This window comes from Mus musculus, chromosome 9 (genome assembly GCF_000001635.26).
Source record: "Mus musculus strain C57BL/6J chromosome 9, GRCm38.p6 C57BL/6J".
In the NCBI taxonomy this organism is placed as follows: domain Eukaryota; kingdom Metazoa; phylum Chordata; class Mammalia; order Rodentia; family Muridae; genus Mus; species Mus musculus.
Window position 1 is genome coordinate 120126361 of NC_000075.6, and position 15853 is coordinate 120142213.

At 48.2% G+C, this 15853-nt stretch overlaps 1 protein-coding gene, 1 long non-coding RNA gene and 3 other non-coding genes across 5 annotated transcripts; 4 read left to right on the forward strand and 1 right to left on the reverse strand.

Annotated features, from left to right (window-relative positions):
• The first annotated feature begins 1405 nt into the window (after positions 1–1405).
• On the forward strand, positions 1406–6009 carry Rpsa (ribosomal protein SA). Its single transcript, NM_011029.4, has 7 exons — positions 1406–1470; positions 2097–2262; positions 2798–2916; positions 3758–4003; positions 4408–4536; positions 4640–4805; positions 5040–6009. Exons 2-7 carry the CDS (start codon positions 2130–2132, stop codon positions 5132–5134), a joined length of 888 nt encoding a protein of 295 aa, NP_035159.3. The 5' UTR covers positions 1406–1470; positions 2097–2129; the 3' UTR covers positions 5135–6009.
• LOC115485682 lies at positions 2420–2575 on the forward strand. Its single transcript, XR_003948445.1, has one exon. It is a non-coding gene; the product is annotated as a small nucleolar RNA SNORA62/SNORA6 family (small nucleolar RNA).
• On the forward strand, positions 2991–3193 carry Gm26448. Its single transcript, XR_003948441.1, has one exon. It is a non-coding gene; the product is annotated as a small nucleolar RNA SNORA73 family (small nucleolar RNA).
• Snora62 (small nucleolar RNA, H/ACA box 62) lies at positions 4074–4203 on the forward strand. The gene has a single exon (NR_002902.2). It is a non-coding gene; the product is annotated as a small nucleolar RNA, H/ACA box 62 (small nucleolar RNA).
• Positions 5373–10012, reverse strand: Gm5922. Its single transcript, XR_105330.5, has 2 exons — positions 8948–10012; positions 5373–7803 (listed from the first exon to the last, which is right to left on the reverse strand). It is a non-coding gene; the product is annotated as a predicted gene 5922 (long non-coding RNA).
• Between the last annotated feature and the right edge of the window lie 5841 nt (positions 10013–15853).

Below are 15853 nucleotides of genomic sequence, written 5' to 3' on the forward strand. Positions count from 1 at the left end.
GGCCCAGCAGCAGTTAGCTTTTCACCATCCTTTCTGTCTAGATAATACCCAAAGACAAATCCTACAGGGACAAGTATATGAACCCAGTGCTCACTTCTAAGCTGAAATAAGGTCATCTTGACTGCTTCAGCCTGGTACCAAGCGTGACCAAGGACAGCCGCAGGGAGCTAGGCCACTCTATTTTTTCTTTTTTTTAAAGACAGGGTTTCTCTGTGTAGCTTTGGCTGTCCTGGAACTCATTTTTGTAGATTAGACTAGCTTTCAACTCGTAGAGATCTGCTTGCCTCTGTCTCCTGAGTGCTGGCTAGGATTACAGGCATAGGCCACCACTACCTGACCTGAACATACCACTTAATAGATTTTAGAATATTCTGTTTTACTTAACAAGATATCTTGATACACATTCACGATGTGGCAAGTTAAATGCTTTGTTCTTTTTAGTTTTACCGTTTTATATTTATTTTTGAGACAGAGTATGACTATAGCTTCAAATTCATGGTCCTCTTGCCCCAGCAAGAACTGAAGAAACCCAGAGCCTTTCGATGTTAGTACTCTACCACGGAGCTGCACCCACACTCCTCTGGGTTTTTGATCTATTATTTTTGTTGTATGCATATATGGTTATCCTTCAGTATCTGTGGGATTTGTTCCAGAACCACCTATGGATGCCAAACCCATAGATGCTCAAGTCCCTAATATAAAATGGTCTGAGCTGGGCGTGGTGGCACACGCCTTTATTTAGCCCCGGCACTCCGGAGGCAGAGGCGGGCGGATTTCTGAGTTCGAGGCCAGCCTGGTCAATAAAGTGAGTTCCGGGACAGCCAGGGCTGTACAGAGAAACCCTGTCTCGAAAAACAAAACAAAACAAAAATAGTCTGGTATTTTCTAATAACCACAACCCTCCCACAGACTCCAAGTCATCTCTAGATTACTTGAGACATGGAATACAGTAATAAACGCTTTGTAAATAGATGACGCATCCAAATTTCTCCCTGCTCCCTTCAACACTTTTGTAATATCTTACTGGGTAACTACTATTTTGTAGTTCTCAAATGTAGGAAGGAGCCAGTACCAGAGGGGCAGGCGGGTGTGTGCTCCTGGAGTTAATCCTGACATAGGTGGCCCAGCTTGAAGCCTATTCGTCACTCAGCGGACCAAAAGCTACGGACTTTCCACGCTCGCTCCCCCCCCCCCACTCCCCCCCCTCGCCCCAGCTACTTCCGGCCTGGGGTCTGTGCAGCGACTGCAGCCGCGCAGGCGCGGGCCACTTTAACTTCCGCTCCGCGCGCGCTACAGCGGGCCCACTCACTGAATCTGCGCGTGCGCCAGAGGCTTTTTCCGGAGCGGAAGTTCTCCCTTTTTGCTTAGCCTGCTTTGCCATTGGCTGGCTGTGGGTTATTTAAGGACGTCATTTCCGGCCGCCCGTCCTTTCGCGCTACCCGGGGACGGGTCCATACGGCGTTGTTCTTGGTGAGTCTCACGTGGAGCCCTCGGCGTCTCCGGACGCCGCGGGACGCGCGCTTACTAGCTTCCCGCGCCATGGGTGGGCGCGGAGGGCGCCGAGGCTGCGTGTGCCGGGGCGGCTTGGCTCCTGGCGGCAGCGCCACGTGCTGGCCCGCAGTTAGGTGGGGCGGGCGCCACTGCGGGGCCCTTCTGCGGTTCGCGCCACGCTCGAGGGCCCTGTCGGCAAGATGCTGGGAAAAGTGCTTGTGAGGCGCATGGAGATGGGACGGGAACTGCCGGCCAGTCTCGAAATACAACTCCCGAAGCACCCCGATCATGGCCGCCTTTGCGCAACTCTCGGTGCAAAGAAGCAGCTATACTTAAGTAGCTATCCTGTAGTCAGTGTGCCTGCGGAGGCGCTAACTTCAACTGTCCAGTTTTTCTATATGTGCTCTGCTGACAAAGTCACTTTCCTTAGTGACTAGGTGGCCAGAAAAATCGAAAGGCAAGGAGGAATAAGAACACAACCCATTTCAGCTCAGATGATGTGCTGCGCCTAGTGGCATACGCCTTTAGTCCCCCTCTCAGGAGGCAGGGCAATCTTGTGAGTTCTAGTGTCAGAAGAAAAAAGATGAATTTTATTCCTTTTTTAGATTCCCATCGTAACTTAAAGGGAAACTTACACAATGTCCGGAGCCCTTGACGTCCTGCAGATGAAGGAGGAGGATGTCCTCAAATTCCTTGCTGCGGGAACCCACTTAGGTGGCACCAACCTTGACTTTCAGATGGAGCAGTACATCTACAAAAGGAAAAGTGACGGTCAGTTGCCACCTGTGATAGTCAGTTCCTGACTATGGTGCTCTAATGGGTATAGTGCCTGGTAACTGAATGGTTGGTGTTGGAGTGCTACTCTGGCTTGTGATGTAACTAAGAGGATGTGTGGGAAGGGGCCAGAGGTCATGGAGGACTGACTGACCCTGCACACTATTAAAGCTCAGAGTGGAGGCCAGTCTTGGCCAGTGAACTTCTGAGTGTCGGAAGTGTGCTACATTGAATTTATGGCAGGATTTTCGCTAACACCAGTAGAGCTTGCCTCTATGACTGGAGTTTGGTAGTGGTCACTGCCACATGCGTATGCCTTACCTTCCCACAGTGTCCATTCACAAGGCTATGAGGCTAGCAAGCCTGTCTGGGACACCCACTTTAAACTACTTGTTGCTGGGTGTGGTGGTTTCACACCCTTTAATCCTAGTGTTTAGGAGGCAGTCAGGAGTCTGATCAGCCAGGTCTGCAGAGTGACTGCCAGACTTCCTGCCTTGGGAAGCTCCTCAGAGAGTTCCGTTTGCTGGCCTAGGTATCTACATCATAAACCTGAAGAGGACCTGGGAGAAGCTGTTGCTCGCAGCTCGAGCTATTGTTGCCATCGAGAATCCTGCTGACGTCAGCGTCATCTCCTCCAGGAACACTGGCCAGGTTTGTGGCATGCATGTGCTTTTGTTTGGGGGTCAGTAATCGATAGAGTACATTGGGCATACAAAGCAAAGTATCCAACGTGGACAACCCAGGAGGTCACTCTCCCTGGGCTCTGTCCTAGTGGCATAGGGGAGCATAGGCCTTGCCCAGTGACGTACAGTCCCTTTCCACGGCGTTGGAGATGAAGCTGGGCTTTGTGCCCGCGCCTGCATATTCCTACGACTTCTCAGAGTCCTGTGGACAGTGACTGAGGAGGCAAACCATGCAGGAAACAGTGCTGACTCGGTGGCAAACAGAGCTTTGTGTTAGAGGAAATTGGTGCTGACTTAAGGGAAAGGCAACGTCAGACACAAACAAAATAGCCAAGTTAAGTCTTTGTTAACATGTATATCAGTTGATAAAACAATGAGATATGAACTGTTGAGATAGTTTTGGTACGTGGTGGCTTAAAACCATCCATAGTTCTGTTCAAGGAGATCCAATACCAAACCACCATGTGTGGGGGTGATATACTTTTGTACATTGCAGGATAACCACTCCTAAATTAACTAAAGAACTATCCACAAACAGAGGAGGGGGGGTGATGAGCTTGCTCTGTGTTCGGATAAATTTGTCAGGTGTTTGCTGAGTACCTGTAACTGTCCTTTGGGGGGCTTGGGCATGTGAGAAACTTGAGTCAGGTGCCTCACACTAAGGCATCATGCAGGTGTTACAGTTAGCCTAAGAATGTGCTTCAGCACAGTACTTTGATGCTTTGGTGTTTGATAGGTGACTAGAAGTGGGTATCAGCAGTTTCCTCGTGAAGCATGCATGATAATGCTGACTCAATCTCCCTTCAAAGCGAGCTGTGCTGAAGTTTGCTGCTGCCACAGGAGCCACTCCGATCGCTGGCCGCTTCACACCTGGGACCTTCACTAACCAGATCCAAGCAGCCTTCAGGGAGCCACGGCTTCTAGTGGTGACCGATCCCAGGGCTGACCATCAGCCACTCACAGAGGCCTCTTATGTCAACCTGCCCACCATTGCTCTGTGTAACACAGATTCTCCCCTGCGCTATGTGGACATTGCCATCCCATGCAACAACAAGGTACTTGGTCTTGCAGAGCTGACAGAGGCACTGGGGAAGCCTTCACCGTCCCCTGCACATTGTTAGAGCTTGGAGTTGAGGTCACACGCTGGTCGATGAACTCACAAGTGTAGGTAGTGTGCTAAAAGAGTGGCAAGGTTTTCGCTAACACCCCACTCTGGTCCAGTGAGTGGGGTTTGATAGTAACCTTTGCTACAAAATTGATGCATGAACTGAGCCTGTGTGTTCTCATAAGTGAATGTTAAGAGATTTGTTAGTGTTTGGGGGAAGGGGGTCATTTTGTGTGTGCCCAGTGTATTCCTGTACCTCGGGCAATGAGCTGCCATTTGGGTGTGTGGAATCTAAGACTTGGGCTGGTGACATGAGTCGGGCTGGCTTGTGTTTAATAACTATCCTCCTTACAGGGAGCTCACTCAGTGGGTCTGATGTGGTGGATGCTGGCCAGGGAAGTACTCCGCATGCGAGGTACTATCTCCCGTGAGCACCCCTGGGAGGTCATGCCTGATCTTTACTTCTACAGAGACCCAGAGGAGGTAAGGCTTTCTCTAGTATATGCTGGGGCCACAAGGGATGGGCAGACCTTGGTTCTGGTTCAGTGAAGCTAATTTTGTCCCTTCTGTGCTTTTAAAAAACTAGATTGAGAAGGAGGAGCAGGCTGCTGCTGAGAAGGCTGTGACCAAGGAGGAATTCCAGGGTGAATGGACCGCACCAGCTCCTGAGTTCACTGCTGCTCAGCCTGAGGTGGCCGACTGGTCTGAGGGTGTGCAGGTTCCCTCTGTGCCCATCCAGCAGTTCCCCACGGGTGCGTATCAAGGCCAGGGCATCAGGCTGCCAGGGAGCTTTTACAGTGTGGGGTTGTGAGAGATTGGCGAAGCTTCAGTGGCCATGAGTGACTCTGGGTGACTTCAGTGGCTCCTGACACTGGATGGGCGGGCGGGTGGATACACTGTGTCTTGACACTGCTCTTGGGGTAATTTGGGGAAAGTTATACTCCTTTCCTAGAGCTGATGATTTTTTTTTTGTACTTTCTTAACAGAAGACTGGAGTGCACAGCCAGCCACTGAGGATTGGTCAGCAGCTCCCACAGCGCAGGCCACTGAGTGGGTTGGAGCCACCACTGAGTGGTCCTGAGCTGCTGTGCAGGTGCCTGAGCAAAGGGAAAAAAGATGGAAGGAAAATAAAGTTGCTAAAAGCTGTCTTATGGTCCTCACTGCAGACTGTACCTGGATTGGCATTTGGCTATACAACAGAGGCATGGTCCTACTGACATGTTTTGTGTTGAATACTTAAGCATGTGAACACATGGGTTTTTTTTTTTTTTAATGTAAAATGTAGTAACACAATGTTTAGGTGGCTTTGGTGTTAGCTCTGGAGACTTCATGTGTCATCTAGGTGAGGTGTTCTTTAACACAGGGTCTCTGTTCTGTCATGCCTCATAGATCCTTCTACCTCCAGATTGGAGAGGGAAAAGGCTTATGTCACTGAACCTGGCCAGATTGGGATTTTGTGTCCCAGGAACAAAGTTAATGCTAAAAAGTTAATGCCTTGGTGAGACTGATAGTCTGATGGTGTGAATTCACAGTAAGTGGTTGGGATTGCCAGATGGAATTCCCTGAGCTGCCGTGACAGGTGGCATTGCAGAAGTGAAGGATTCAGGAATTTGAGTGTTGGGTGGGGGCCTGTGAATAGCACTTGGGCTGGGAGGGGAGACTGCTGCCCCTGAATGTCCTGGAATTCAAGGACAGTACCTGGTTAAATGTTTTTCTAGCTTTTCTAAAAAGTTTGTTAGGCCTGGCATTGGCGGCGCACACCTTTAATCCCAGCACTTGGGAGTCAGGCAGGTGGATTTCTGGCCTGGTCTACAGAGAGTTCCAGGATAGCCAGGGATACACAGAAATCCTGCCTCAGGAAAAAACCAAAAAGAAGTTTGCTAAAAATAAGCATTTTTGCTTGATGGTATTGAAGATTGTAAGACATTAAATTGTGTCATTACTTCTCCAGGTACTAAGCCCATACTCACCAGGGGTCTCAATGCTGTCTGCTCTTAACAGTTACATGGCAAGCACTGCTTTTTACAACAAAGAGTCAAATAGCAAGGTTTTTCCTTCAGGAACTGAGTAGGCCCTACCTGCCTCCTGTTGAGTTGTCTCCCCCGCCCCCCAAGATAGGGTTTCTCTGTGTAGCCCTGGCTGTCCAGGAACTTAACTCTAGACCAGACTGACCTCAAACTCAGAAATTCACCTGCCTCCCAAGTGCTGGGATTAAAGGGGTGCACCATCACTGCCTGATGAAAGTTCAATATTGAATATTTAAACAGACAAAGCTTTACCATTTTGCTATTTAGCAATACAAGCTAAAGACCAGCTCCATCTCCTGCACTAAGCCACAGGGTGAGATTGGACAGTTAGGCACCATCTTCCCAGAAGTACTCCTAATTCAAAGAGAAAACAGGTATCTGTAAAGGGGTGTGTGTGTGTGTACAACCAAACATAGGGTATGAGGTTTAAAAAACTTTAGGCGAGCAAGGGTTTTGCTTTGGTATCCCCCCAGACAGGGTAGCCCTCTCTATGTAGCCCTGGCACTCAATTTGTAGACCTGACTGGCCTTGAACTCCGAAATCTGCCTGCCTCTGCCTCCCAAGTACTGGGATTAAAGGTGTGTGCCCCACTGCCCAGAGAGACAGTTCTTAGGACTTGTAGTTGGCCCCAGAGGAAATTCCCAGTGAGAAGTTCCAACCAGGTTGGAGTTTTTGTATCTACTCATATTCCTTAATAGGCTGTGGCCGTAATGGCCAAGCCTCTCCATAAGGCTCACACAAGAGTCCTGAGGGGAGAAAGCGAGAAGGTAGTGGGGAGAGCAAAGGCAAGTCTCTTGGGAGGGACACCGGTAGCTGTGAGGAGGAAGTCCCTAGGGCAGCACTTTCCAGCCCTGGGTAGACCTCCGACCATCTATCACCGATGAGCAAAACTAAACCCCGCTGCCATGTTTTCCCAGATTTTGCATTTCATACAGCAATGTATATTTAACACAGTGCTGTAATTGAAGAAGAAATAATGCTTGCAAAATGGGGCAAGATATAAAAAATAAGAGAACTAAGAAAAGCTCCTGTTGAGTTTAATGCTGGACTCACAGCTTAAGGACATCACTTCAGCATGCCAGCCACAAGGCACAGTGTGGTGCAGGTGCACAGGATTGCTGGCCTGTCTCAGTTCTCAGACACTCGTGGTTTACTTCCTGTTGTCTCTTCTCTGAACTTGGGACTGTTAAAACTTAGATGGAACAGGGAGATTCCAAATGTCAGGGAATGTTAAGGACCAAGACATTGGTCGGCTAAAGATAAAGCATGGAGGAATTTAGCAGAACTGAAACTGTTTGGTTTTTGTGCATTGGTCATAGACATGGAACTGGTAGATCTAGAACAAAGCTTTTTGTTCCACCTTTGGCCTGTGCTGGGAGAAGAGGTGGGGGAGACCTCTTGTCCTCTAGGATTCACTTTCTGAAGATGGGCAAAGGTGCTGGGGTTGGGGGACTGGATTGTTCTTTAGGGCATGAATTCTGAGCGTTTTCTCTGTAGAAAACATGCCAGGAGCTGCACTGCCGGCAAAATTCTTGTAAAGTTGACCATCTATCTCATTAATTCCTGAACTCAGATGTGGGAGGGCCTCTTCCCATCGACTTAATTTTGCAGCAACATTTCAGGTATAGGCCCTGGGGTGTGGGGGTCAGAGAGAAGGGTGGTCCTCAGGCCTGCCGTCCTCCAGGCTCTCACGGTGGTCTTAGTCCAGGACCTGGAGCAGTGCCTGTGGAGGGGAAGGAGAAGGGTGAGGGTGGGAGGACAAAGCTTTCCCAGAGTCTCCAAGTGACACTAGTAAAGGGAGATCCAGGTTAAAGAAAAAGTGCTGACTGGCCAGGAGTGGCTCAGCAAGGTGCCTGCCGTGGATCCTGAGAACCTGAGTTCTGCCCTCAGGACTTTATGGTGGAAATAGCCTGGGTTCCTGCAAGCTGTCCTCTGACCTCCTCACATGAACTCCAAAATTGAAATGTATTTATAGGTATATAAAAGACTTCTTTAGAAGCCTCACTGGGCTCTCCCAGACTCCAGACTCACAATATGGTCAGGAGAGAGAAGCGGGGATGGGAAGGGACAGCAGATTTGAGCCAGGTTTGCAGGACATAGATCTTCCTGACACCAAATCTTAGCTCAGGCTTCCACAGGCTTAGGGGGTCCTGGGGTGGGCTATGAGGCTGGAGGCAGAAGGTAGCTTGGCTGGGACCTGTGTGGCTGCCGATGGTACCTGGTTTTTTTGGGGGGGGTGGTTTTTGTGTCCAGGTAGCCAGGGTGTTATTATGAACATGGGTGTACAGAAACACCACCATCACCAGGTTGAGCTCTCTAATTGTATTCTTTGTTAATCACATTGGCTTCACTACACACCTGTCAGGAACGACAAGGGGAGCATCCAGGATCTAAGTGCCCACGCACCTGTCGGGACACCCACGGGTCGTCATAGATACAGAAGGTCATGAGCTTATCCTCAGGCTAGGGAACACAGACAGCGTTTCTGAAAGGTGCTCCCTTTTATGGTAAAAGGGAGGTTCCTGGAGCTGGGAGAAGAGCACTTGCTCTTGTGTAGATCAATAGCTCCAGCTCCAGGGAATCTGATGGCCTCTACTGGCCTGGGCGTGCGCGCGCGCACACACACACACACACCCCTACCTAACACTCACTGAGCACCACAGGCCTAGGCCAGGACTTCGGGGGAGCACTAGCACACTGCTTGCTTGCTTACTTACTTACTTACACACACACACACACACACACACACACACACACACACACACACACACACACACACCGCTACCTAACACCGAGCACCACAGGCCTAGGCCAGGACTTGGGGGGTGGGGGGGGGGGGAATAAGACGCATAGCTGGCTCAAGCTACCTGGAATGTCGTTCACAGAGCACATCAGCAGTCAGAGGTATTTGGCCTGTCAGAAACTTCTAATACTGTAGCCTGTGTTCATACAGGTCTGGAAACATCCACAGTATGACGGGATACTGAGTCCAACCCAAGGCCTCCTGCTTCTGTGGATGCAGCAGCCCACTTGCAGGGGCCTCCTGGATCTGCGCAGGCGAGTTCCGGGACTTGGAGACTAACTGAGCCCCATGCTGGTCGGGCTTTGCTGAATCCCAGACCTGGTGCTTCGTGCCCCGGATGCTCTCGCCCATCGGCTCTGGCTCCACCGTTAGGTGGGAAGTTGGAATGGTCTTCACCCTACGAGGCTCCAGGTTGGGTGAAGGCAGGACTTTCTGGTGGGTATGTGTCTCCACTGTGTCTGCTCCTTGGCTCCCACTTTCTGGCCTCCGTTGTCCTTGATTTTCCACCCAAAACTCACCCTTAGCTTCCCTCAGGGTCTCATGCATTCCTAGTGGCCCCAACCCAGCCAGCTCCCAATGTCTCCAGATTGGTCCTAAGAGTTCCTAACCTGTTCCCAACGGTCACCTGCCAAGCCTCCCCCAACCCCAACAGCTACCAGACTGTCCCCAAGGTTCACCGGTCAGTTTCTGATCGCCCGCAGCGTATCCCCCAATAGCCACTAGTTCCCAGCCACACCCCTTTGTCCCCAACGGTCGCCAGCCTATCTCCAAACGTCCTCAGTCAACTCCAACAGCACCCATCCTGTCCCTCATGTCCTCCAATAAATACACCCCGTGCCTGCCAGTCCACAGTGGCCTCAGTTGACTTCAAGGGCATCCAGGCTTCCCCACAGTGCTTCTGACGACCCGTCCTCACCAAGGGTCCTCAAGTCACCCAAGGTGCCAGCTAGACTTTAGCCTACATGCCTTACGGGTTTGGGCTGGCCCTTGGGGCCAGAAGCCTTCCTGGAGGAGTTCAGGGTGTGACCAGTGAAGAGCCTGGGTTGGGGCAGGAGCCTTTGAGGGTTACGTGGTGTGAAGGTCCCTGAAGGAGCCTTAGAGTCTGGGAAGGAATTGGAGCTGAGCTGAGGTTCTGACACAGCTGGGAGGAAAGTAGAGGCAGAAGCCACCAGGAGACCAGCAGATGTGGGATTGCTGTTGTGGGGATCAAGGAAACGAGTTCAGACAAGTAGAGGACCGGGGTTTCCAAGGAGTGTTTGGATGACCTGGGGGAAGGGGGGTGAGTTGTACTAGGGATACCTCCTGTGTGACCCGCCCTCTGCCTCTTTTAAGGGCCCTGTACCCGGAAGCACCACTCACACCTCCTAAAGAAGAATAGGGCTTCTAGATTTACGATGCACACTACTAAGAAATGGGACTTTGACAACGTACACTTTAGAAACACCTGTGGCCTTGAGGCACCAGCCTTTAATCTCTCTTTACATCAATTCAAGTAGTTCAACTACCATCTTTATTTTATTTTATTTGTTTGTTTGTTTGTTTGTTTGTTTGTTTTTGAGACAGGGTTTCTCTGCATAGTTCTCGCTGTACTGGAGTTTATTTTGTAGACCAAGTTGGCCTCGAACTCAGAGATCCACCCGCCTCTGCCTCCCAAGTGCTGGGATTAAAGGCATGCACCACCACACCCTGCTCTATTATTTTATTTTGTTAATAAAATAAAAATTTACGGGGCTGGCAAGATGGTTCAGCTGGTAAGAACACCGACTGCTCTTCTGAAAGGTCCTGAGTTCAAATCCCAGCTACCACGTGGTGGCTCACAACCATCTGTAATGAGATCTGGTGCATCTGAAGACAGCTACAGTGTACTTATATATAATAATAAATAAATCTTTGGGCCAGAGCAAGCAGGGACTGAGCAAGCAGAGTTGACCAGAGCGAGCAGAGGTCCTAAAATCCAATTTCCAACAACCACATGAATGCTCACAACCATCTATACAACTACAGTGTACTCATATACATAAATAAATCTTTTAAAAATTTTTATTAAATTTTATTTTTATTATAATATATTAAATCATATATATATATACACATGCAAACTTAAGAGGCAGTTGTGGCCACTTTCAGATCATCCCCTGAGAAGTACTGAGGAATGGTCAGAGGTCTTCCTGCAGGCCTCCACCATCCCCTCCCTGCAGCCTACTCAGCAATGTGACTGAAGTCTCCTAGGCCAGGATATGGACATGAGCGTGGTATCTAGGGAACCTCTCCCAGGTGCATCTGAGCCTTGGCATGGAGAGTTACAGCCAGTGCCTGACCTGTGACCGACAGGCACACAGATGACATTTAGTCCTGCTCCTCTGGGTGCAGACACTGTGCAGCCTCCTGTCATTAGGTGATCTGGTGTGGCTCCAGCCTCCAGATCAACAACATTAATGGGCAAGACATAAGTGCCACAGGCTTAAGAGATGAGCTTTGGGGCCCTATCCAAAGCCCAGAACTCTTTGGATATGTCAATTAGTTGCACAAAAATATAGGTGGTATTAAAAAATTTTCAATTAGATATAAATTTAATATTTATTTTTGCTTAATGTATGTAAGTGTTTTGCCTTCATGTATGTTTGTGCACCACATGCATGCATAGGGCTGGCAGAAGAGGGCACTGGTTCTCCTGGAATTAGACTTATAGAACTGTTGTGGGCCTGCCTGCCTCCCAAGTAAGTGCTGGGAACCAAGCCTGGGCCATCCTTAAGAACAGTCAGCGCTCTTAACCACTGAGCCATCTCACCAGCCCCAAATTTTATACACACATACAGACAGACACACACACACAGATACACATGCACACACACACACAGATACACACACACACAGATACACACACACACATGCACACACACACACAGATACACATACACACACACACACACACACACACACACACACACACACACACACACACACACACACACACGTACAGCTGAGAGTTCTACATCTTCATCTGAAGGCTGCTAGCAGAATACTGGCTTCCAGACAGCTAGGATGAGGGTTTCGAAGCCCACATCCACAGCGGCACACCTACTCCACCAGGGTCAAACTTTCTAATAGTGCCACTTTCTGCACAGAGCACGTACAAACCATTACATAAACATATACAGATATCTATTTTAAAATTTCAAATTATTATTATATTTCAGATGGGTTTTACACTGCAGCCCACACTGCCCTGGGACTCACAACACAGCCCACGCTGGTCTGAAATGTATTATGTAGCTCAAGCTGGCCTTAAACTTGCAGAACTGGTATCTCAGCCTCTTGAGTGCTGGGTTGAGCTGAAGTTGAGTTGTCCCATCACATTTCTTCGATTGCTGCTTTCTCTTTAACTCCTTTGCATAGCAGCTTTGGGTGGGGGTGGGTGTTAACATGTGTAATGTTTCTTTACCACTTAATTTAAAAATTAAAAAAGTGACCGGGTGTGGTGACAAACACCTTTAATCCCAGCACTTGGGAGGCAGAGGCAGGCGGATTCCTGAGATGAAGGCCAGCCTTGTCTACAGAGTGAGTTCCAGGACAGCAAAGGCTACACAGAGAAACCCTGTCTTGAAAAACGTTTTATATATATACACACACATACATATATACATATATTTTTAATACACACACACACACACACACACACACACACACACACACATATATATATATTTAAAAGTGTATGTTTCCTTTTCTTTCTTTTAAAAAAACAGGGTCTCACTATGTAGCCCAAGCTGGCCTGCAACTTTCTTCACTACATAGACCAGCAGGCTGGCCATAAATTCACAGACATCCACCTGCCTCTGCCTCCAAAGAGCTGGAATTAGAGGCATGTACTACCATACCTGGCTTAAAAATTATGTGAACTGATCGTGTGTGTATGTGTGAGCACAAGTCAAGACGTCAGCCTCTGATGTCATCACTTTTTTTTGACAGTCTCTAGGTCAGTGGTTCTCAACCTGTGGGTCACAACACCTTTGAGGGTCAAAACCCTTTCACAGGGATCCCCTAAGACTACCAGAAAACACAGATATTTACACTACAATTCATAACAGTGGCAAAATTGAAGTTATGAAGTAGCAACGAAAATAATTTTATTGTTGGGGTCACCACAACATAAGGAATTGTATTAAAGGGTCACAGTGTTAGGAAGGTTGAGAATCATTGCTCTGGGTGGTCTAGGTTTCTGCAAATAGGTCATTTAGACTGATTGGCCATCAGTCCCTAGGGATCCTCCTCCTGTCTCTGCCTCCCCAGTGTGAAGATTGCAAGTGCGCACTAGCGTGTCTAGATTTAAAAAGAAAGGATTAGTGTGTGTGTGTGTGTGTGTGTGTGTGTGTGATATCCAATGCCCACTTCTGGACCTGCATACACTTGGTGCACATGAGCCCATAAAGTATTTTTATGTATGGACATAAAAATAAAATTAGCAATAAAGAGATCTTCATAGCAAATAGGAAACTGAGACACAAGTTCAAACTTACTTGGAGGGTGTCTTTAGTTTTTAGAATGACTTAGGTAGAGGGGCATCAGCTGTTTTCCCACCACTCCCAAGGGCAAGTGTACCTGGGAATTATCCACCACTTAAAGTGTCAGTCAGACAGTCTGGAAACCTTAAGAAATATGGAAGCACCAATAAGGGATCTAGTCTGAATAACAAGGTTAAGAGGGCTTCGGTGTCACAGACACAGGTTCTATTGTGAGAAACTGCATTGCTCCTGGAGCAGGAGGAGGGGCTTACCCAGGAAGTAAACACACAAGTCTCAGGAGGCTCCTGAAAATTACAAGGTTCGTGAGATCCCCCCTCCCCAAGGTTATGAAGTCAGTGGTGACTGCTGAACAAATATACTCTCAGACAGGCTGCAAACTGTGCTGGGAGCTTTAGGGATGCTGGTTTTATGGGTTGTTAACCTGTCCTGGAGTGGTGATCCACCTTCCCTGGAGTTATTCATGTTCCTGTAACTCCTCATCCAGTCTCTTGTAATAACATTCATAAACTTGCTAGTTCACTGACCTAGACTTCAGTGGGTAGAATTGTTCTCTTTGTTTTCAATGATTTATGCAAGTGAATACATGTTTGTTTGCATTTCCCAAGGAAAAGTCACATCACAGCCACCATGCTGGGTTTTATTCAGTGCATGAGTCAAACCCAGGGTTTCTGTATCCTAGACAAGCACTGTACCAACAGAGCTACATCCCCAGCCCTGAACTCACAGAGACCTCCTGCCTCAGCCTCCCGAGTGCTGGGATGATAGGTGAGCATTGACATTCTCAGCTCATCTGGATATCTAATACAGTAATTAGGAACAATACTGTCACAACATGGAAACTCTTGAACGGTCAGTGAACTTGGCCCAGATTATGACTAGTTCCTGATCTCTGTCAGCATGTCAGTCACCTTCTATGGGACTTGATAAGGTTTGGGAACTGTTTGGTTAATATCACAGCTTTATGTAGCCATAAGATAGCTACCAGGGCAATCCAGGAAGAGCCTTTCTAATTGAATAGCATTATTCTACGCCTTTCAACTGTTGGTACTGACTTACTCTGGCCACCAGGGGGCAGGACAGTACCATGGTTGCCAGAACAGACCTCTTCTGACTGGAATTCTGTTTGCTGCGGCACAAGCCTGTAATCACAGTTGAGTCACGAAGAGTTTCTAGTTTGCTTTTTGTGGCTGTGATTAAAAACAAAACAAAGCACAAAAGACAAAAGCTGGCTAAAAGCAACACGGGAGAAAGGGTTTTATGATTCCAGGTTACTGCCCCATACTGCAGGGAAATCGCAGAGGCCGAGACAGTTTGCCTCAGTCAAGTTTAGAGAGAGATGAAGGCACCCACACTGCATGCTGCCTGCTCACTTGGACACAGTCAGCCAGACTCTGCATAATTCTGCAGCCTAGAGCCCCCTATCCAGGACCTGGGGCTGCCCACAAAGGTTGACTCAAATAATAATCTGGACAATCATCCAAAGATATGTATGCCCACAGGCCAGCCTGATGTGGCCAGTCCCCCAGCTGAAACTCCCTTCTTAGCTGATTCTAAGCTGTATCAGCTTGACAGCCCAAACTAACCAGTACAAGCAAGGGCGGTGAGTTTGAGGTCAGCTTGAGCAACACAAAAAGACCCAGTCTTAAAAATAAAAACAAGACAGGTTATGTCACACAAGACACACACCTCTAATTCCAACAGTTAGGAAGAGAGGTAGGAAGATCTCTGTGAGTTCAAAGCCTACCAAGTGCGTTCCAGGACAGCCAGGGATACATAGTGAGACCCTGACACACACACACTAAATAAACCTAAACCAAAATACGTTCCCGCCCCCACCCCTGTAAAACACAAAACTAAACAGAACAAGTTACAAAAAGACAAGTGCATCTCCGACTGCTTACTTTGTGATTTAATGGAAGCTTGGGGGGGGGGGGGAAACTCCAGCACTTTGATGCTGTCCTCTGGCTTTTGTGGGGACTGTGCTTACAGGCACACCCACACATCTCATTAAAAATAAGGTCTTGGGCTGGTGAGATGGCTCAGCGGTTAAGAGCGCGGACTGCTCTTCCAAAGGTCCTGAGTTCAAATCTCAGCAACCACATGGTGGCTCACAACCATCTGTAATTAAATCTGATGCCGTCTTCTGGAGTGTCTGAAGACAGCTACAGTGTACTTACATATAATAAATAAATAAATATTTAAAAAAATAAGGTCTTTTAAAACGTTTTGGTTTCAAAAGCTATGAAAGTGATAATTAAAATATATACCTATTTGGTTGTTTTGGGGTACTAGGCAAACCAGGATGCTGGAGGCACAAGAAGACTTTCTCTGCTTACAAACAGGGCCCTTCATCCACACGAAACAAAGCAAAGACGATGAAACTCTCCATTCTCCATCTCTCAGTGTGAGAGCATGCAGAAACCTGTGACAGCACACAGCTTACCGAA